Source organism: Schistocerca cancellata, chromosome 1 (genome assembly GCF_023864275.1).
Source record: "Schistocerca cancellata isolate TAMUIC-IGC-003103 chromosome 1, iqSchCanc2.1, whole genome shotgun sequence".
Lineage (NCBI taxonomy): Eukaryota > Metazoa > Arthropoda > Insecta > Orthoptera > Acrididae > Schistocerca > Schistocerca cancellata.
The window spans coordinates 910,513,586-910,536,997 of NC_064626.1; the positions used below are offsets into that span (position 1 = coordinate 910,513,586).

At 37.2% G+C, this 23,412-nt stretch overlaps 1 protein-coding gene across 3 annotated transcripts in view; it reads right to left on the bottom strand.

The window, feature by feature from the left end:
• LOC126191122 (kinesin heavy chain-like) overlaps positions 1-23,412 on the bottom strand; it is a 368,280-nt gene that overhangs the window by 25,952 nt on the left and 318,916 nt on the right. The window contains exon 16 of one of the 3 annotated variants that reach the window (XM_049931888.1): positions 11,325-11,669. The exons of the other annotated variants lie outside the window; for them this stretch is intronic. Within the exon in view, the coding sequence (XP_049787845.1) occupies positions 11,652-11,669 (18 nt within the window). The 3' untranslated portion in view covers positions 11,325-11,651. Of the gene's footprint in view, positions 1-11,324; positions 11,670-23,412 lie in introns of those variants that run through there. 3 annotated transcript variants of the gene reach the window in all.

Genomic DNA, 23,412 nt, shown 5'->3' on the forward strand with positions numbered 1-23,412 from the left:
CATGACAAAACTCTACCATCTGGTGAGCACGATGTATGAGACAGGCGAAATACCCTCAGACTTTAAGAAGAATATAATAATTCCAATCCCAAAGAAAGCAGGTGTTGACAGATGTGAAAGTTACCGAACTATCAGTATAATAAGTCACAGCTGCAAAATACTACCGCGAATTCTTTACAGACGAATGGAAAAACTGGTAGAAGCCGACCTCGGGGAAGATCAGTTTGGATTCCGTAGAAATGTTGGAACACGTGAGGCAATACTGACCTTACGACTTATCTTGGAAGAAAGATTAAGAAAAGGCAAACCTACGTTTCTAGCATTTGTAGACTTAGAGAAAGCTTTTGACAATGTTGACTGGAATACTCTCTTTCAAATTCTGAAGGTGGCAGGGGTAAAATACAGGGAGCGAAAGGCTATTTACAATTTGTACAGAAACCAGATGGCAGTTATAAGAGTCGAGGGGCATGAAAGGGAAGCAGTGGTTGGGAAAGGAGTGAGACAGGGTTGTAGCCTCTCCCCGATGTTATTCAATCTGTATATTGAGCAAGCAGTAAAGGAAACAAAAGAAAAATTCGGAGTAGGTATTAAAATTCATGGAGAAGAAGTAAAAACTTTGAGGTTCGCCGATGACGTAATTCTGTCAGAGACAGCAAAAGACTTGGAAGAGCAGTTGAACGGAATGGACAGTGTCTTGAAAGGAGGATATAAGATGAACATCAACAAAAGCAAAACGAGGATAATGGAATGTAGTCAAATTAAGTCGGGTGATGCTGAGGGAATTAGATTAGGAAATGAGACATTTAAAGTAGTAAAGGAGTTTTGCTATTTAGGGAGTAAAATAACTGATGATGGTCGAAGTAGAGAGGGTATAAAATGTAGACTGGCAATGGCAAGGAAAGCGTTTCTCAAGAAGAGAAATTTGTGAACATCGAATATAGATTTAGGTGTCAGGAAGTCGTTCTGAAAGTATTTGTATGGAGTGTAGCCATGTATGGAAGTGAGGCATGGACGATGACTAGTTTGGACAAGAAGAGAATAGAAGCTTTCGAAATGTGGTGCTACAGAAGAATGCTGAAGGTAAGGTGGGTAGATCACGTAACTAATGAGGAGGTATTGAATAGGATTGGGGAGAAGAGAAGTTTGTGGCACAACTTGACTAGAAGGAGGGATCGGTTGGTAGGACATGTTCTGAGACATCGAGGGATCACAAATTTAGCATTGGAGGGCAGCGTGGAGGGTAAAAATCGTAGAGGGAGACCAAGAGATCAATACACTAAGCAGATTCAGAAGGATGTAGGTTGCAGTAGGTACTGTGAGATGAAGAAGCTTGCACAGGATAGAGTAGCATGGAGAGCTGCATCAAACCAGTCTCAGGACTGAAGACCACAACAACAACAACAACACTTTCTTTTGTTGATTTGTGTAAATGACAAAATACTGCTCCTCCAATTCAAGGATAATTCTTTATGCTGATGCTACACCCATTGCATGCAAGTGTAAAGATCATGAGCAACTACAAAAAGCAGGAACGGATTTTCACCCCACAAGACAGATTTTTAAATTCAGTTGTGCACTGGAACTGATATTGTCATCAAAGAAAACTACTGCTTGGTTACAGTTACACTTTCTATATTTAACATGTTATAACATGGAAACTAATTACCATACAAGAATATAACTTGGTAGCATTAATGTCAAGGACATGGGGAAGAGAAATAATGCAGAATCAATTCAATTGAAACACTTTTAATGTGCTGCTACAGTACACCATACTGTTACATACCAGCACCATTACTGGTGACAGTGATGGAGGCTGTTATGAAAAGATTGCGATATTATTCAAATCTGATATGGCAAGTTAACAGAACTTTTGATCCATGTGAGTAAAATTATTGTGTAAAATCGATAGTGCAGCTTCTTACAGAAGTCTCTTCAGGGACTTCGGAGTCTTTCACTTACATGTCAACATATTTACTCCCTAATAGTATTTGCTGTTCATAATAGGGGTAATTTTACTCTGTTTGGTGAAATGAACTTGCAAAATACTGGAAGGAAAAACAATATCCATGTAGACTATACATCCCTGCCTACGATTCACAACCAAATTTCACATTCTGATCGAAAGTCTTTAACAGGTTGCTGCTAGACATCAGGCAGAAAACTGAAAATCCTAAGGTATTAAAAAAATACAAAGTAAAAAAATATATTTTATTAGCCTCTCCTTCTATAATTATACGTAATGTTTCGACTCAAGGATGCATATGCTAGTTAACACTAAGGTTCAAATTAACAGGGTTTTAATGTTACCATTATATGTAGGGCTGCCAGTACTCATTGTAAAATTCTGAATTGCTTTGTATGAAGTATGAGAGAAAAACAGCACTTGAATAAAAAAAAACTATTTCTAGCTTTCAGGGTCATTACTTCCTTTCTCTGGGAAGATGAATATGTTTTGTGACTGGAAATGAGGGGAAGATTACTTAGACCACCCGTATAGAACACTTATGTGACACATTCATGAGTATTGCTCCAATGTTTGAGATCCAGGTCAGATTTAAGCAACACATTGAAGCAAGTCAGAGGCTGGATTCTAGATAGGTTACCAGTAGTTTCAAACTATGTGCGAGTATTATTTTGTATAACACTATTGAGAAAATTTAGAAGGCATGAGAAATCAGGGATCGGATGACAGACAGCCTTTTTTCCCTCTCTCTATTTGCGAGTGGAACAGTACTATTTGGTTGCTTGTGTAGTATGTATATACATAAAAATATGGAAGAAAATTGTGACTGCCTACTACATTAAGAAGTAATAGTTGAACTAACCTAAAGTTTCGTGATTTACTTCAAATGTTTTGTCCCAGTGACACACTCTGACAATCAGTGACTTGCATCTATAGGAGTCTTACAATTTGGAGATGTCAGTATTGCTTTGATCTATTAATATTCCCTCATTGAGCTCTTTTTATCTTAAGATCACATAAACTGGATTTTTGAGAAACTACATACAGGAAGATGTGATTGGCGTATAGCTGTTTGTTTACAGAAAAACAACGATCAAAATTTAAGCATATCGGTAACACACACAGGGCAAGAGCACATATCTGGGCAAGAGCACTATACTGGATTTCGCCCCCTCCCCCCCCCCCCCCCACCTTTTCCCTAGAAACGTTGTCTGTGGTAATAACTTTATTTGTAGCACAAAATTAATGAATTAACTATCTGCATAGATGAATTAGAGTCTTCAAACCCAGCTGACATAATCTGCCTCTCTGAACATCATGTGACCACTGGTATAGAACTTTTAAGTGTTACAGGGTTTAGGTTAGCATCTCACTTTTGTAGATCAGAAATGGAGAAAGGAGGAGTTGCCACATTCATCAGGAACTGTCATAAATTTAAGAACATAGACATTCATAAATTTTGCCTAGAACAGCATATGGAAGCATGTGCAACAGAATTAGATTTTCACAAAAAATCTTTCATAATATTAAGTGTATATCGAGCACCTGCAGGTAACTTTAATCTGTTTGTAAACCACCTTGAAGCTGTACTGGCCCATTTAACAACCAAAAACAAAGAAATAGTGGTTGCTGGTGATTTCAATGTAGATTTCCTTAAAGACTCTCCCAATAAGAACTCATTTGAGTTAGTAACACTATCATTCAACTTAATTCCCACAGTAAAGTTCCTCACTAGGATAGCCACTTGCTCACAAACAGCCATTGATAATATCATTATAGAAAAGTCCAATGAACAAAATTATATTACAAAACCAATAGTCAATGGCCTCTCAGACCATGAAATGCAGTTCCTTCTGGCAATGTTAATACTGAACAGGATATAAAATCTGTTAAATCTGAGCTCAAGAGGGTAATCAGTAAGCCAAAAATTGATTATTTTAGGACACTCCTCAGAGACATTCACTGGACTGATGCTTACAGTGCTCATGGCATGAATGAAAAATATAACATTTTTGCTAATAAAGTGCTTACCTTATTTGAACACTGCTTTCCCCCAAAACTTACCAAGGTTAGAGCAAAGTCATGGATTACTCGAGGAATAGGGGTATCTTGTAAAACAAAAAGAAAACTGTATCTGTCAATCCGAAACATTTCCAATGTTGATGCTATAGCACATTATAAGAAATACTGCAAAATATTAAAGACTGTAATACGGATGTCAAAGCAAATATATTACAAGGAAAAGATAGTCATATCAGATAACAAAATAAAGACAATATGGGATATAGTGAAGGAGGAGACCGTTAGAACCAGACATGAAGAGGAACAAATAGCATTAAGAGTAAATGATACATTGGTGACAGATGTGTACAGTGTTGCAGAACTTTTTAACAAACATTTTATAACTGATACTGAAAAGATGGGGTTGTCAGGTTTGGTAGATGCTGCTATGGATTACCTTAGACCAGACATTTCAAGTAACTTCCATAATATGAATTTGACCCTCACTACCCCAACAGAAATAATGTCCATCATAAAATCTTTAAAATCAAAAACATCTAGTGGGTATGATGAAATATCAACAAAGTTAATTAAAGAATGTGATTCTGAGCTAATTAACATATTAAGCTATCTGTGTAACCAGTCGTTTATCAGTGGAATATTTCCTGAATGGCTGAAATATGCTGAAGTTAAGCCACTGTTTAAGAAGGGAGATAAAGAAATAGCATCAAATTTCCGTCCAATTTCACTGTTGCCAGCATTCTCAAAAATTGTCGAAAAAGTAATGCACAGTCGTCTTCATAACCATTTTATCTCAAATAACATACTGTCAAAGTCACAGTTTGGGTTTCTAAAAGGTTCTGATATTGAGAAGGCTATCTTCACTTACAGTGAAAATGTGCTTAATTCATTAGACAAAAAATTGCAGGCAACTGGTATATTTTGTGATCTGTCAAAGGCATTTGACTGTGTAAATCACAATATCCTTTTAAGTAAACTAGAATATTATAGTATTACAGGAAATGCTGCAAATCTTATATCTCTGGCAGGAAACAAAGGGTGTTATTAGGAAAGAGACATGTATCAAGCATCATCCAACTGGGAACTAATTACATGTGGGGTCCCACAAGGTTCCATTTTGGGGCCCTTACTTTTTCTTGTGTATATCAATGACCTTTCATCAGTAACATTACCAGATGCCAAGTTTGTTTTGTTTGCCGATGATACAAACATTGCAATAAATAGCAAATCAAGTGTAGTCTTAGAAAGATCAGCCAATAAAATATTTGTGGACATTAATCACTGGTTCCTAGCCAATTCTTTGTCACTAAACTTTGAAAAAACACACTACATGCAGTTCAAGGGGTGTCCCAAGAGTATATGTCTAACATACGATGACAAGAAGATAGAAGAAGTGGACAGTGTTAAATTCTTGGGATTACAGCTTCATAATAAATTCAACTGGGAGGAGCACACCACAGAACTGCTGAAGCGTCTTAACAAATCTCTGTTTGCAATGCGAATTTTGTCAGATATAGGGGATATAAAAATGAAAAAGCTGGCATACTACGCTTACTTTCATTCCATAATGTCATATGGGATTATTTTTTGGGGTAATTCATCGAGCCAAGCTAAAGTTTTCCGGGCACAAAAACGTGCAGTAAGAATTATATGTGGTGTGAACTCAAGAACATCCTGCAGAAGCCTGTTTAGGGAACTAGGGATACTAACTACAGCTTCCCAATATATTTATTCCTTAATGAAATTTGTCATTAAAAATACATCACTTTTTCAAACCAACAGCTCAATTCATGGAATCAATACTAGAAATAAGAATAATCTTCACAAGGATTTAAAGTCACGTAGTCTTGTACAAAAAGGTGTGCATTATTCAGGAACACACATTTTCAATAACTTGCCAGCAGCCATAAAAAGCTTAACAACCAATGAAATTCAGTTTAAGAGAAGCCTAAAGGATTTATTGGTGGCCAACTCCTCCTACTCCATTGATGAATTTCTTAGTAAAACCAACTGATTTGTATATAAGTACAACATAACTTCTGCACAATTTCAGTGCAGTAATGTGTTCACTGAAAATTTGTGTGTGTGTGTGTGTGTGCGTGTAATCTAACTTCTGCACCATTTCAGTGCAGTAATGTGTTCATTGTAAATAAGTATTACAGTAGTTGTATTACATGTTTATTACCTTATAAATAAATAAAAAAACTTTTTTATTTTAAATTCAGTGCATTAGTATTTGTAAAATGACTCTTAGTGTTCATTAAAAAATGACGATCATTCCACTTGGGACCTGTGGAATGGTACATTAGCTTATTTGTTTTAGTTGTAAATATTTGTCATGTATTGTTGTTTTTCTGACATGTTCCACATCCTGGAGGGCCTCCTCACTACGGATCAATTGGAATGAAAGTAAATCTAATCTAATCTAATCTACATTAGGTTGAAAAGCGATAATTGCGTTGACAGTTGTGGAACACAGCGAATGAGAAATAAAGGTTGTGGTAACAGACAGACGTGTGTCTTTGCCTAATATTTGTTTGCTGCGTATTTAAATGCACTTTCCCACATTTAACGCATTTCTCATAATAAAAAAAATAAAACTCCTAGGTCATCCCCAAAAAACATATATTAGAAAATGAACAATCATCCGACGTGTTTTGATGCATATTACGTACAGATATCGTACACAAACTGGAAAAATGCAATGGGCATTCCACTACGTATCCTTTAACATGTTTGATTCGTTTTTCCGCATTTGCTACTGCTGGTATGGGTTCAAAGACAAATTCGTGCTGCAAACGTCTCAGTGGTAGTTAGCCTACATTAGTAAGCTGCAGTTAATGCATTAAAAACATTTAGACACATTGTCCGCAATGCGTAATATGTGTTATGCTATAAATCACTCTGCCTTTTGACCAATAATTTGTAATCAGTTGGCTTCAATCAATCACGTACGACTCTAATATGTAACTTTGACTACGCTGCGGATTTAGCATGTCACCATAATCCAGATTATTCACATTTAAACCTACTTTCTACATTTTATTCTGCTAACAGAAGCTTCATTCAAACAATCTGGATTGATTTGACATTCCAAAACAACAGCCGAAGGCAAGTCTGTATTAACACTGTAGCCAACGTGTGACGTCAACAGAGTTGTTTACGGGTCTAGTCACCGGGCAGCGCTGTCACGCTTTCAGCCTTACTGATGACGTCATGAAGCGATTCCTCGGGGCCCGCGAGACGCGAGCAGCTTGTTCAAACAAACTGTATGTAAATATATAGTAATTGTGTAAAAAGGATCAAAACTGTAATAATTGTATTTATTATATAGGTTTAGAAAGTAAGTGTTGGTAAAGTTTATCCCCTATGGATGCACGTGGCCTTTCCAATGAAAATAAGCATATATTGATTTCTAGGTTTGCTAGCCTGCCACGCTAAATGTTTTAGTGTGACAGTCGAGGGGGCGATGTAGCGGGACTTTGAATTTCGCCGCGCTGCACTCGTTCCCTCAGACATGAATTGTGCCGTCGCATCGGTATAAGCGCTCGGCGGCAGAGAAAATACTAAAATTGTAACTCTTTTTTGTTTTCTATCCATTTCTTGATTGTCTCTTGATAGCCGAAGCTTAAGGCAGACGTGATCTGATGAAGACGTTAAAAAAAAAAAAAAAAAAAAAAAAAAACTTTTTAGCTAGTCTTGATCTGATTTTAATGTGTAGGCATATTGTGGAAGTTGTTAATAAATTCGGAGGATGGAAGTAGCAAAGTAAATTAAATTGCATACAGTATCAAGATGATTTTAATTGATATAAATTAGTGATTCCTGGACGATTGCAAGTTTTCGGAGCAGACTTTTCACGCTGAAATGAAGGAGATTTTTGAAGCCTGGACGCCGCACGAAAGAAGATAAGGTAACCTGGTAAAGGATGATCTCTTATCTACGCCACTTCCCCTGTCAGTTACATTTTGTTATTCTCTGTTTCTTTTCAATAATTTTTGTAGTGGAAATTGGTTTAACTTTTGCTCAAAAACGCCACAAGGACCACTCCAACAATAGCTTTTCCGAATCACGAAGTCCGATAACTTTTCTGTAATACAAAGTCCGATTTGCATTTTTTTTCTTTCTTTATTTCCCTTTTTTCACGGTCATTAACGATCAAAAAAAAAAAAAATAAAAAAAAAAACACTTACGATTTCTTCCCACATTTTCAACCTTTTTTTCTTTTCTTCTCTCTTTTCTTTTTTTATTAACCACTACAAAAGGACTAGGTCTCTTCATAAATAAAAAAAGTTTGTTAGTTATCCTACCTGATCAAGCACTCACGAATATTGATCTCATTAATATTGTTAAAGAAAAACTTCACATTCGTGGATTCCGTGGCGTCTTTATGCGGGATACATTACCGAAGACCATGTGGCGGACTAATGTGTGCGGAATTGTAAATGTAGATGTTGCTGGGAGTCCAGGGACCCTTTGGGTGGCGTATGTTAAGAGAAGTGCAAATACAGTACAATATTTCGATTCATTTGGGGATTTACAGCCACTTGAAGAATTACAACGCTATTTCACCAGCAAAAGACGTGTTTTCTACAATTTCCGGCGATATCAGGACTTTAACACATACCTGTGCAAGAATCTCTGCGTTATGTTCCTCATCACAGCCACGACAAATTAGCCTTCGCCTGCATCAGCAAACCTCTGGAATGCACGCTATATTTAGATCGAGCGGTGAGAAATCTGGAATGCGCGCTTTCACCTCTACCCATCAGAGACGGTGTGCGAACATCCACACTTATAAAAGAGCCATCATTGAATGCACATCCATCATTTGAGGTTTAGATGCAATGTCGTATACTCTGACTTTAAAAGAGCGAGAATCAGCATTACGTGCAAATTACTTTCCGCCGATTGATTTAAGTGCAGGGGACTAGAGTATTGCGCTGATTGGTCTGGAGACGTATAACACCATTCCAAATATCACAAGAGCAACAATAAACTGCATCTGGAAATTGATGGTCGGAAGGAGATTCTACAAATACAACCTGGTGCCTACAATATTGATGATTTAAACGAAGTCTTAAAACAGTCAGGAAAAGATATTGAACTACACACAAACATTAATACCCTTAAATCTGAAATACGGACAGAGAGTGCTAGGATTGACTTTAGACAGAGAGATTCAATAGGTCCACTGCTAGGTTTTGCAAAGGATCGTGTTTTGGTGAAGGGCGCGACTAAATTTTACGCATCGGATCAAGCTGCAGATATACTACCAGTCAGCACAATCCATGTTGAGTGCAATATTGCCACAAACTCATACCTCAACAATAAGGTGATTCACTCAATTTACGGATTCTTCCCTACAGTCGGTACTGGGTATAAAATAGTTCAAGCCCCCACAAACGCTATACATCTCCCGGTGACAGTTCAGACATTGGATTACCTAGAACTATGTATTGTTGCCCAGAATAATCAGCTTATTAACTTTCGAGGAGAAGAGATCATTGTACGCTTGCATCTAAGGCGAGATGGGAGTACGGTATAAAGCTAGCACACCCAGCAGCTCACAACCCGTCAGTGCATGATGGAAGGGCAAGGTGATAACACACCTTAATTACAAATTCCTCACTTCAGCAGGTTTAAAACTGCAGAATGACGTCGCTCAATGTAACTCAGTCAGTAGAGTATGATGACCGAATTATACGTCATGGATACCACTCACACAAACCCTATGCTTCAAGCACATTTAACAATGAAAATGATGAAATTAGGATTGTCACCCAGCATCAGGATGCCGTAACATTGCCTTGCAAGAGCTTCCTGCATCTGGACTGTACATTTAAGAAAGCTGACGGCACTGTGGTAATGCTATCGAAGCTCACGCGAAATGCACTAGCATTCCTTTCAAGAGACATGTTATGAACTTAATGGTATTGAAATAGATCACTCACACAATGTTGGGATAACGTCAACCCTTAAGACGTACATTTCAGCCTCAGCCTCTGATTCAAACAGCTTGGAAAATGCGGGACTGTTCATAGATGCAACTGATGGTGAGGGGGGATACAGCCGATTTACCGCTTGCGTGCCACTAAATATGCTTATGGGTTATATTGAGGACATACAGCGAATTATTATGAACGCTAAACAGGAACTTATTTTGGTGCGGAGTGCAAGTGACGCAAATTCATTCGTTCAAACAGCTGCAGAGAATGTTTAAATAAAGATGAATAGTATAGCCGACGAGGAACGCTTGAAGCTCTTAAAAGTTCTGAATGCCGGCACCTATCTATCGCTAATCTTCCGATCATGGGAGCTTTTTGAATACCCAGACCTACCTACAGCATTCACACATACTTGAGCTATTAAAACATCAGTGCAGTTGGAAGCACCTCAATTCATCACAATCGCATTTCAAACTCATTTTTTATAAAGGCGTGGGAAACTTCCACAAAAAAAATATGTTTCCCATCCTAATTAAACCAAAGTTATTATAACAGGTTATAAATGGTATGACTATTGATAACAGTGTAACATTAAATTGTGTCATTTACGCATTGCTGGTTCGTTCTCTGGAACTTTTGAAACTGAGAGTGTGTTTATCCAGCAGAAGCACTGTCTTGCTATTTCTTTCAACAATGCCCAAGAGCTGCTGGGGATGCATCAGAATGTGAAAAGGACATCAACTTTCAGGTTTTGTGCAAAACAATTGTGTGTAGATGCATTATGTCAGAATTATTTTAACAGTTTCCTGAAGTGATGATTTATGAATTTGGAAATATTACGCTGTTTGTGAGGGCAGTAGTGAGTAATGGTATGGTTTATAGGGTGTATAACTGCATATGAAATCATCAGTGGATGAAACAGCTCATCATTGTCTGTCAGCAGCTTTCATTGGTGAAAAATTTTATAATGTGAACAGTTATAAAAAGTTTATTGTGGACACTTACAACCTGAAAGATTAATTTGGAAGAGCAATACAGTTGCAACCTTCAATGTGAATGTGGAAAACTTTTTAACTATTAAGACAAGTGTTGCTGGGTTAGGCATTGTAAGAAAGAGTGTTGTTTTTGGAAAGTCAGTAAATGAAGTAGAATGGCCTGTATTATTATCCTTTAAAGCAACATTTCTTCACTTCAATCTGAGGAACATTAATATTCATAAAGTGAAGAGACACTTGTTCCTATTAGGCAATCTGGTCAGGCTCTCTTAGCAACAATTCATGTTCTCTGTGTTAACTATTGCAGACCAATGCCTGATCACTGCAAAATTAAACTATAGAAGGAAGGTAAGGGAGGTTGGAAGGTATAATATTTTTATTGATATACCCCAAAACATCATCAAATTTCTACAAATGTATTCACAGTAGTACATATCATTTATTAGATAAAGAAAATATCTAAAGTTTTGAACATCAATTAGAAGACAAGTATAATAAGTTCAAAAAACTTAAGTTCTTAATATATACAAAAATTACACATTTGCAGTTCAGAAAATGTGAGCTTTAAGAGTGCTTATGAGGCACCCTTGAGCCTCCTATTCTGTTTATTACTATTTTCTCTAAAGTGAAATAACTGCACACAATACACTGCAAGTACCCTCTGTGTTTTCATTTCAGTGTAAAATATTGGTGGCCTGTGGTTATATCTTCAGGGATGATTCATATGACAAGGTTTGCCTAGAACCACAGACAAGATACATGAAATATCATGATATTAAATAATTTTTTCATTGTGTTTTATGAAACAACACGTCTTATAAAATAACACCACCTCATACACTACCAACATACAACTAAGTATAAATAATTGAGTATTTTTCTTTTTATGACATTCTTTACACCACTATGGTCTTCCTAAATGAAACTTTTTATTTTTCTTCTGAACAGAAATAACAAGAAAATGGTATTTAACTTTTTATGTTTTGAAATAAAAAGTCAAGCAATATTCAACTGAAAGTGTATACTGTGCGCTGACATATTGGAAGCAGTATGCCATTGTCATATTTCAACTAGTATTTCGGCTCACCTAGTCAGTTATTACCATGATCTTTGAGAAACACCTTTGACTAATAATTGAAACATCCTGGGTATTAATTAAATTCTGAATACAAATTATATCAATGCAGACTGAAGGGCACAGCCTTTTCAGTAAGTTGCAAGGGCAACAGTCTGGATGATTGACTGATGTGGCCTTGTAACAATAACCAAATCGGCCTTGCTGTGCTGGTACTGCGAACGGCTGATAGCAAGGGGAAACTACGGCCGTAATTTTTCCCGAGGGAATGCAGCTTTACTGTACGATTAAATGATGATGGCGTCCTCTTGGGTAAAATATTCCGGAGGTAAAATAGTCCCCCATTCGGATCTCCGGGCGGGGACTACTCAAGAGGATGTCGTTATCAGGAGAAAGAAAACTGGCGTTCTACGGATCGGAGCGTGGAATGTCAGATCCCTTAATCGGGCAGGTAGGTTAGAAAATTTAAAAAGGGAAATGGATAGGTTAAAGTTAGATATAGTGGGAATTAGTGAAGTTCGGTGGCAGGAGGAACAAGACTTCTGGTCAGGTGACTACAGGGTTATAAACACAAAGTCAAATAGGGGTAATGCAGGAGTAGTTTTAATAATGAATAGGAAAATAGGAATGCGGGTAAGCTACTACAAACAGCATAGTGAACGCATTATTGTGGCCAAGATAGATACGAAGCCCACACCTACTACAGTAGTACAAGTTTATATGCCAACTAGCTCTGCAGATGACGAAGAAATTGAAGAAATGTATGATGAAATAAAAGAAATTATTCAGATAGTGAAGGGAGATGAAAATTTAATAGTCATGGGTGACTGGAATTCGGTAGTAGGAAATAGGAGAGAAGGAAACATAGTAGGTGAATATGGATTGGGGCTAAGAAATGAAAGAGGAAGCCGCCTGGTAGAATTTTGCACTGAGCACAACTTAATCATAGCTAACACTTGCTTCAAGAATCATGATAGAAGGTTGTATACATGGAAGAACCCTGGAGATACTAAAAGGTATCAGATAGATTATATAATGGTAAGACAGAGATTTAGGAACCAGGTTTTAAATTGTAAGACATTTCCAGGGGCAGATGTGGACTCTGACCACAATCTATTGGTTATGACCTGTAGATTAAAACTGAAGAAACTGCAAAAAGGTGGGAATTTAAGGAGATGGGACCTGGATAAACTGAAAGAACCAGAGGTTGTAGAGAGTTTCAGGGAGAGCATTAGGGAACAATTGACAGGAATGGGGGAAAGAAATACAGTAGAAGAAGAATGGGTAGCTCTGAGGGATGAAGTGGTGAAGGCAGCAGACGATCAAGTAGGTAAAAAGACGCAGGCTAATAGAAATCCTTGGGTAACAGAAGAAATATTGAATTTAATTGATGAAAGGAGAAAATATAAAAATGCAGTAAATGAAGCAGGCAAAAAAGAATACAAGCGTCTCAAAAATGAAATCGACAGGAAGTGCAAAATGGCTAAGCAGGGATGGCTAGAGGACAAATGTAAGGATGTAGAGGCTTGTCTCACTAGGGGTAAGATAGATACTGCCTACAGAAAAATTAAAGAGACCTTTGGAGAGAAAAGAACCACTTGTATGAATATCAAGAGCTCAGATGGCAACCCAGTTCTAAGCAAAGAAGGGAAAGCAGAAAGGTGGAAGGAGTATATAGAGGGTTTATACAAGGGCGATGTACTTGAGGACAGTATTATGGAAATGGAAGAGGATGTAGATGAAGATGAAATGGGAGATAAGATACTGCGTGAAGAGTTTGACAGAGCACTGAAAGACCTGAGTCAAAACAAGGCCCCGGGAGTAGACAACATTCCATTAGAACTACTGATGGCCTCAGGAGAGCCAGTCATGACAAAACTCTACCATCTGGTGAGCACGATGTATGAGACAGGCGAAATACCCTCAGACTTTAAGAAGAATATAATAATTCCAATCCCAAAGAAAGCAGGTGTTGACAGATGTGAAAGTTACCGAACTATCAGTATAATAAGTCACAGCTGCAAAATACTACCGCGAATTCTTTACAGACGAATGGAAAAACTGGTAGAAGCCGACCTCGGGGAAGATCAGTTTGGATTCCGTAGAAATGTTGGAACACGTGAGGCAATACTGACCTTACGACTTATCTTGGAAGAAAGATTAAGAAAAGGCAAACCTACGTTTCTAGCATTTGTAGACTTAGAGAAAGCTTTTGACAATGTTGACTGGAATACTCTCTTTCAAATTCTGAAGGTGGCAGGGGTAAAATACAGGGAGCGAAAGGCTATTTACAATTTGTACAGAAACCAGATGGCAGTTATAAGAGTCGAGGGGCATGAAAGGGAAGCAGTGGTTGGGAAAGGAGTGAGACAGGGTTGTAGCCTCTCCCCGATGTTATTCAATCTGTATATTGAGCAAGCAGTAAAGGAAACAAAAGAAAAATTCGGAGTAGGTATTAAAATTCATGGAGAAGAAGTAAAAACTTTGAGGTTCGCCGATGACATTGTAATTCTGTCAGAGACAGCAAAAGACTTGGAAGAGCAGTTGAACGGAATGGACAGAGTCTTGAAAGGAGGATATAAGATGAACATCAACAAAAGCAAAACAAGGATAATGGAATGTAGTCAAATTAAGTCGGGTGATGCTGAGGGAATTAGATTAGGAAATGAGACATTTAAAGTAGTAAAGGAGTTTTGCTATTTAGGGAGTAAAATAACTGATGATGGTCGAAGTAGAGAGGATATAAAATGTAGACTGGCAATGGCAAGGAAAGCGTTTCTCAAGAAGAGAAATTTGTTAACATCGAATATAGATTTAGGTGTCAGGAAGTCGTTTCTGAAAGTATTTGTATGGAGTGTAGCCATGTATGGAAGTGAGGCATGGATGATAACTAGTTTGGACAAGAAGAGAATAGAAGCTTTCGAAATGTGGTGCTACAGAAGAATGCTGAAGGTAAGGTGGGTAGATCACGTAACTAATGAGGAGGTATTGAATAGGATTGGGGAGAAGAGAAGTTTGTGGCACAACTTGACTAGAAGGAGGGATCGGTTGGTAGGACATGTTCTGAGACATCGAGGGATCACAAATTTAGCATTGGAGGGCAGCGTGGAGGGTAAAAATCGTAGAGGGAGACCAAGAGATCAATACACTAAGCAGATTCAGAAGGATGTAGGTTGCAGTAGGTACTGTGAGATGAAGAAGCTTGCACAGGATAGAGTAGCATGGAGAGCTGCATCAAACCAGTCTCAGGACTGAAGACCACAACAACAACAACACTTTCTTTTGTTGATTTGTGTAAATGACAAAATACTGCTCCTCCAATTCAAGGATAATTCTTTATGCTGATGCTACACCCATTGCATGCAAGTGTAAAGATCATGAGCAACTACAAAAACTATGAAACTGTATAACAAATGAAATAATTCAGTATTTCTATGAAAGTCATCTCATTGTCAGCACAAGATAGCAGCAGTAACGGATTTTCACCCCACAAGACAGATTTTTAAATTCAGTTGTGCACTGGAACTGATATTGTCATCAAAGAAAACTACTGCTTGGTTACAGTTACACTTTCTATATTTAACATGTTATAACATGGAAACTAATTACCATACAAGAATATAACTTGGTAGCATTAATGTCAAGGACATGGGGAAGAGAAATAATGCAGAATCAATTCAATTGAAACACTTTTAATGTGCTGCTACAGTACACCATACTGTTACATACCAGCACCATTACTGGTGACAGTGATGGAGGCTGTTATGAAAAGATTGCGATATTATTCAAATCTGATATGGCAAGTTAACAGAACTTTTGATCCATGTGAGTAAAATTATTGTGTAAAATCGATAGTGCAGCTTCTTACAGAAGTCTCTTCAGGGACTTCGGAGTCTTTCACTTACATGTCAACATATTTACTCCCTAATAGTATTTGCTGTTCATAATAGGGGTAATTTTACTCTGTTTGGTGAAATGAACTTGCAAAATACTGGAAGGAAAAACAATATCCATGTAGACTATACATCCCTGCCTACGATTCACAACCGAATTTCACATTCTGATCGAAAGTCTTTAACAGGTTGCTGCTAGACATCAGGCAGAAAACTGAAAATCCTAAGGTATTAAAAAAATACAAAGTAAAAAAATATATTTTATTAGCCTCTCCTTCTATAATTATACGTAATGTTTCGACTCAAGGATGCATATGCTAGTTAACACTAAGGTTCAAATTAACAGGGTTTTAATGTTACCATTATATGTAGGGCTGCCAGTACTCATTGTAAAATTCTGAATTGCTTTGTATGAAGTATGAGAGAAAAACAGCACTTGAATAAAAAAAAACTATTTCTAGCTTTCAGGGTCATTACTTCCTTTCTCTGGGAAGATGAATATGTTTTGTGACTGGAAATGAGGGGAAGATTACTTAGACCACCCGTATAGAACACTTATGTGACACATTCATGAGTATTGCTCCAATGTTTGAGATCCAGGTCAGATTTAAGCAACACATTGAAGCAAGTCAGAGGCTGGATTCTAGATAGGTTACCAGTAGTTTCAAACTATGTGCGAGTATTATTTTGTATAACACTATTGAGAAAATTTAGAAGGCATGAGAAATCAGGGATCGGATGACAGACAGCCTTTTTTCCCTCTCTCTATTTGCGAGTGGAACAGTACTATTTGGTTGCTTGTGTAGTATGTATATACATAAAAATATGGAAGAAAATTGTGACTGCCTACTACATTAAGAAGTAATAGTTGAACTAACCTAAAGTTTCGTGATTTACTTCAAATGTTTTGTCCCAGTGACACACTCTGACAATCAGTGACTTGCATCTATAGCAGTCTTACAATTTGGAGATGTCAGTATTGCTTTGATCTATTAATATTCCCTCATTGAGCTCTTTTTATCTTAAGATCACATAAACTGGATTTTTGAGAAACTACATACAGGAAGATGTGATTGGCGTATAGCTGTTTGTTTACAGAAAAACAACGATCAAAATTTAAGCATATCGGTAACACACACAGGGCAAGAGCACATATCTGGGCAAGAGCACTATACTGGATTTCGCCCCCCCCCCCCCCCCCCCCCACCTTTTCCCTAGAAACGTTGTCTGTGGTAATAACTTTATTTGTAGCACAAAATTAATGAATTAACTATCTGCATAGATGAATTAGAGTCTTCAAACCCAGCTGACATAATCTGCCTCTCTGAACATCATGTGACCACTGGTATAGAACTTTTAAGTGTTACAGGGTTTAGGTTAGCATCTCACTTTTGTAGATCAGAAATGGAGAAAGGAGGAGTTGCCACATTCATCAGGAACTGTCATAAATTTAAGAACATAGACATTCATAAATTTTGCCTAGAACAGCATATGGAAGCATGTGCAACAGAATTAGATTTTCACAAAAAATCTTTCATAATATTAAGTGTATATCGAGCACCTGCAGGTAACTTTAATCTGTTTGTAAACCACCTTGAAGCTGTACTGGCCCATTTAACAACCAAAAACAAAGAAATAGTGGTTGCTGGTGATTTCAATGTAGATTTCCTTAAAGACTCTCCCAATAAGAACTCATTTGAGTTAGTAACACTATCATTCAACTTAATTCCCACAGTAAAGTTCCTCACTAGGATAGCCACTTGCTCACAAACAGCCATTGATAATATCATTATAGAAAAGTCCAATGAACAAAATTATATTACAAAACCAATAGTCAATGGCCTCTCAGACCATGAAATGCAGTTCCTTCTGGCAATGTTAATACTGAACAGGATATAAAATCTGTTAAATCTGAGCTCAAGAGGGTAATCAGTAAGCCAAAAATTGATTATTTTAGGACACTCCTCAGAGACATTCACTGGACTGATGCTTACAGTGCTCATGGCATGAATGAAAAATATAACATTTTTGCTAATAAAGTGCTTACCTTATTTGAACACTGCTTTCCCCCAAAACTTACCAAGGTTAGAGCAAAGTCATGGATTACTCGAGGAATAGGGGTATCTTGTAAAACAAAAAGAAAACTGTATCTGTCAATCCGAAACATTTCCAATGTTGATGCTATAGCACATTATAAGAAATACTGCAAAATATTAAAGACTGTAATACGGATGTCAAAGCAAATATATTACAAGGAAAAGATAGTCATATCAGATAACAAAATAAAGACAATATGGGATATAGTGAAGGAGGAGACCGTTAGAACCAGACATGAAGAGGAACAAATAGCATTAAGAGTAAATGATACATTGGTGACAGATGTGTACAGTGTTGCAGAACTTTTTAACAAGCATTTTATAACTGATACTGAAAAGATGGGGTTGTCAGGTTTGGTAGATGCTGCTATGGATTACCTTAGACCAGACATTTCAAGTAACTTCCATAATATGAATTTGACCCTCACTACCCCAACAGAAATAATGTCCATCATAAAATCTTTAAAATCAAAAACATCTAGTGGGTATGATGAAATATCAACAAAGTTAATTAAAGAATGTGATTCTGAGCTAAGTAACATATTAAGCTATCTGTGTAACCAGTCGTTTATCAGTGGAATATTTCCTGAATGGCTGAAATATGCTGAAGTTAAGCCACCGTTTAAGAAGGGAGATAAAGAAATAGCATCAAATTTCCGTCCAATTTCACTGTTGCCAGCATTCTCAAAAATTGTCGAAAAAGTAATGCACAGTCGTCTTCATAACCATTTTATCTCAAATAACATACTGTCAAAGTCACAGTTTGGGTTTCTAAAAGGTTCTGATATTGAGAAGGCTATCTTCACTTACAGTGAAAATGTGCTTAATTCATTAGACAAAAAATTGCAGGCAACTGGTATATTTTGTGATCTGTCAAAGGCATTTGACTGTGTAAATCACAATATCCTTTTAAGTAAACTAGAATATTATAGTATTACAGGAAATGCTGCAAATCTTATATCTCTGGCAGGAAACAAAGGGTGTTATTAGGAAAGAGACATGTATCAAGCATCATCCAACTGGGAACTAATTACATGTGGGGTCCCACAAGGTTCCATTTTGGGGCCCTTACTTTTTCTTGTGTATATCAATGACCTTTCATCAGTAACATTACCAGATGCCAAGTTTGTTTTGTTTGCCAATGATACAAACATTGCAATAAATAGCAAATCAAGTGTAGTCTTAGAAAGATCAGCCAATAAAATATTTGTGGACATTAATCACTGGTTCCTAGCCAATTCTTTGTCACTAAACTTTGAAAAAACACACTACATGCAGTTCAAGGGGTGTCCCAAGAGTTTATGTCTAACATACGATGACAAGAAGATAGAAGAAGTGGACAGTGTTAAATTCTTGGGATTACAGCTTCATAATAAATTCAACTGGGAGGAGCACACCACAGAACTGCTGAAGCGTCTTAACAAATCTCTGTTTGCAATGCGAATTTTGTCAGATATAGGGGATATAAAAATGAAAAAGCTGGCATACTATGCTTACTTTCATTCCATAATGTCATATGGGATTATTTTTTGGGGTAATTCATCGAGCCAAGCTAAAGTTTTCCGGGCACAAAAACGTGCAGTAAGAATTATATGTGGTGTGAACTCAAGAACATCCTGCAGAAGCCTGTTTAGGGAACTAGGGATACTAACTACAGCTTCCCAATATATTTATTCCTTAATGAAATTTGTCATTAAAAATATATCACTTTTTCAAACCAACAGCTCAATTCATGGAATCAATACTAGAAATAAGAATAATCTTCACAAGGATTTAGTCACTTAGTCTTGTACAAAAAGGTGTGCATTATTCAGGAACACACATTTTCAATAACTTGCCAGCAGCCATAAAAAGCTTAACAACCAATGAAATTCAGTTTAAGAGAAGCCTAAAGGATTTATTGGTGGCCAACTCCTCCTACTCCATTGATGAATTTCTTAGTAAAACCAACTGATTTGTATATAAGTACAACATAACTTCTGCACAATTTCAGTGCAGTAATGTGTTCACTGAAAATTTGTGTGTGTGTGTGTGTGTGTGTGTGCGTGTAATCTAACTTCTGCACCATTTCAGTGCAGTAATGTGTTCATTGTAAATAAGTATTACAATAGTTGTATTACATGTTTATTACCTTATAAATAAATAAAAAAACTTTTTTATTTTAAATTCAGTGCATTATTATTTGTAAAATGACTCTTAGTGTTCATTAAAAAATGACGATCATTCCACTTGGGACCTGTGGAATGGTACATTAGCTTATTTGTTTTAGTTGTAAATATTTGTCATGTATTGTTGTTTTTCTGACATGTTCCACATCCTGGAGGGCCTCCTCACTACGGATCAATTGGAATGAAAGTAAATCTAATCTAATCTAATCTACATTAGGTTGAAAAGCGATAATTGCGTTGACAGTTGTGGAACACAGCGAATGAGAAATAAAGGTTGTGGTAACAGACAGACGTGTGTCTTTGCCTAATATTTGTTTGCTGCGTATTTAAATGCACTTTCCCACATTTAACGCATTTCTCATAATAAAAAAAATAAAACTCCTAGGTCATCCCCAAAAAACATATATTAGAAAATGAACAATCATCCGACGTGTTTTGATGCATATTACGTACAGATATCGTACACAAACTGGAAAAATGCAATGGGCATTCCACTACGTATCCTTTAACATGTTTGATTCGTTTTTCCGCATTTGCTACTGCTGGTATGGGTTCAAAGACAAATTCGTGCTGCAAACGTCTCAGTGGTAGTTAGCCTACATTAGTAAGCTGCAGTTAATGCATTAAAAACATTTAGACACATTGTCCGCAATGCGTAATATGTGTTATGCTATAAATCACTCTGCCTTTTGACCAATAATTTGTAATCAGTTGGCTTCAATCAATCACGTACGACTCTAATATGTAACTTTGACTACGCTGCGGATTTAGCATGTCACCATAATCCAGATTATTCACATTTAAACCTACTTTCTACATTTTATTCTGCTAACAGAAGCTTCATTCAAACAATCTGGATTGATTTGACATTCCAAAACAACAGCCGAAGGCAAGTCTGTATTAACACTGTAGCCAACGTGTGACGTCAACAGAGTTGTTTACGGGTCTAGTCACCGGGCAGCGCTGTCACGCTTTCAGCCTTACTGATGACGTCATGAAGCGATTCCTCGGGGCCCGCGAGACGCGAGCAGCTTGTTCAAACAAACTGTATGTAAATATATAGTAATTGTGTAAAAAGGATCAAAACTGTAATAATTGTATTTATTATATAGGTTTAGAAAGTAAGTGTTGGTAAAGTTTATCCCCTATGGATGCACGTGGCCTTTCCAATGAAAATAAGCATATATTGATTTCTAGGTTTGCTAGCCTGCCACGCTAAATGTTTTAGTGTGACAGTCGAGGGGGCGATGTAGCGGGACTTTGAATTTCGCCGCGCTGCACTCGTTCCCTCAGACATGAATTGTGCCGTCGCATCGGTATAAGCGCTCGGCGGCAGAGAAAATACTAAAATTGTAACTCTTTTTTGTTTTCTATCCATTTCTTGATTGTCTCTTGATAGCCGAAGCTTAAGGCAGACATGATCTGATGAAGACGTTAAAAAAAAAAAAAAAAAAAAAAAAAAACTTTTTAGCTAGTCTTGATCTGATTTTAATGTGTAGGCATATTGTGGAAGTTGTTAATAAATTCGGAGGATGGAAGTAGCAAAGTAAATTAAATTGCATACAGTATCAAGATGATTTTAATTGATATAAATTAGTGATTCCTGGACGATTGCAAGTTTTCGGAGCAGACTTTTCACGCTGAAATGAAGGAGATTTTTGAAGCCTGGACGCCGCACGAAAGAAGATAAGGTAACCTGGTAAAGGATGATCTCTTATCTACGCCACTTCCCCTGTCAGTTACATTTTGTTATTCTCTGTTTCTTTTCAATAATTTTTGTAGTGGAAATTGGTTTAACTTTTGCTCAAAAACGCCACAAGGACCACTCCAACAATAGCTTTTCCGAATCACGAAGTCCGATAACTTTTCTGTAATACAAAGTCCGATTTGCATTTTTTTTCTTTCTTTATTTCCCTTTTTTCACGGTCATTAACGATCAAAAAAAAAAAAAATAAAAAAAAAAACACTTACGATTTCTTCCCACATTTTCAACCTTTTTTTCTTTTCTTCTCTCTTTTCTTTTTTTATTAACCACTACAAAAGGACTAGGTCTCTTCATAAATAAAAAAAGTTTGTTAGTTATCCTACCTGATCAAGCACTCACGAATATTGATCTCATTAATATTGTTAAAGAAAAACTTCACATTCGTGGATTCCGTGGCGTCTTTATGCGGGATACATTACCGAAGACCATGTGGCGGACTAATGTGTGCGGAATTGTAAATGTAGATGTTGCTGGGAGTCCAGGGACCCTTTGGGTGGCGTATGTTAAGAGAAGTGCAAATACAGTACAATATTTCGATTCATTTGGGGATTTACAGCCACTTGAAGAATTACAACGCTATTTCACCAGCAAAAGACGTGTTTTCTACAATTTCCGGCGATATCAGGACTTTAACACATACCTGTGCAAGAATCTCTGCGTTATGTTCCTCATCACAGCCACGACAAATTAGCCTTCGCCTGCATCAGCAAACCTCTGGAATGCACGCTATATTTAGATCGAGCGGTGAGAAATCTGGAATGCGCGCTTTCACCTCTACCCATCAGAGACGGTGTGCGAACATCCACACTTATAAAAGAGCCATCATTGAATGCACATCCATCATTTGAGGTTTAGATGCAATGTCGTATACTCTGACTTTAAAAGAGCGAGAATCAGCATTACGTGCAAATTACTTTCCGCCGATTGATTTAAGTGCAGGGGACTAGAGTATTGCGCTGATTGGTCTGGAGACGTATAACACCATTCCAAATATCACAAGAGCAACAATAAACTGCATCTGGAAATTGATGGTCGGAAGGAGATTCTACAAATACAACCTGGTGCCTACAATATTGATGATTTAAACGAAGTCTTAAAACAGTCAGGAAAAGATATTGAACTACACACAAACATTAATACCCTTAAATCTGAAATACGGACAGAGAGTGCTAGGATTGACTTTAGACAGAGAGATTCAATAGGTCCACTGCTAGGTTTTGCAAAGGATCGTGTTTTGGTGAAGGGCGCGACTAAATTTTACGCATCGGATCAAGCTGCAGATATACTACCAGTCAGCACAATCCATGTTGAGTGCAATATTGCCACAAACTCATACCTCAACAATAAGGTGATTCACTCAATTTACGGATTCTTCCCTACAGTCGGTACTGGGTATAAAATAGTTCAAGCCCCCACAAACGCTATACATCTCCCGGTGACAGTTCAGACATTGGATTACCTAGAACTATGTATTGTTGCCCAGA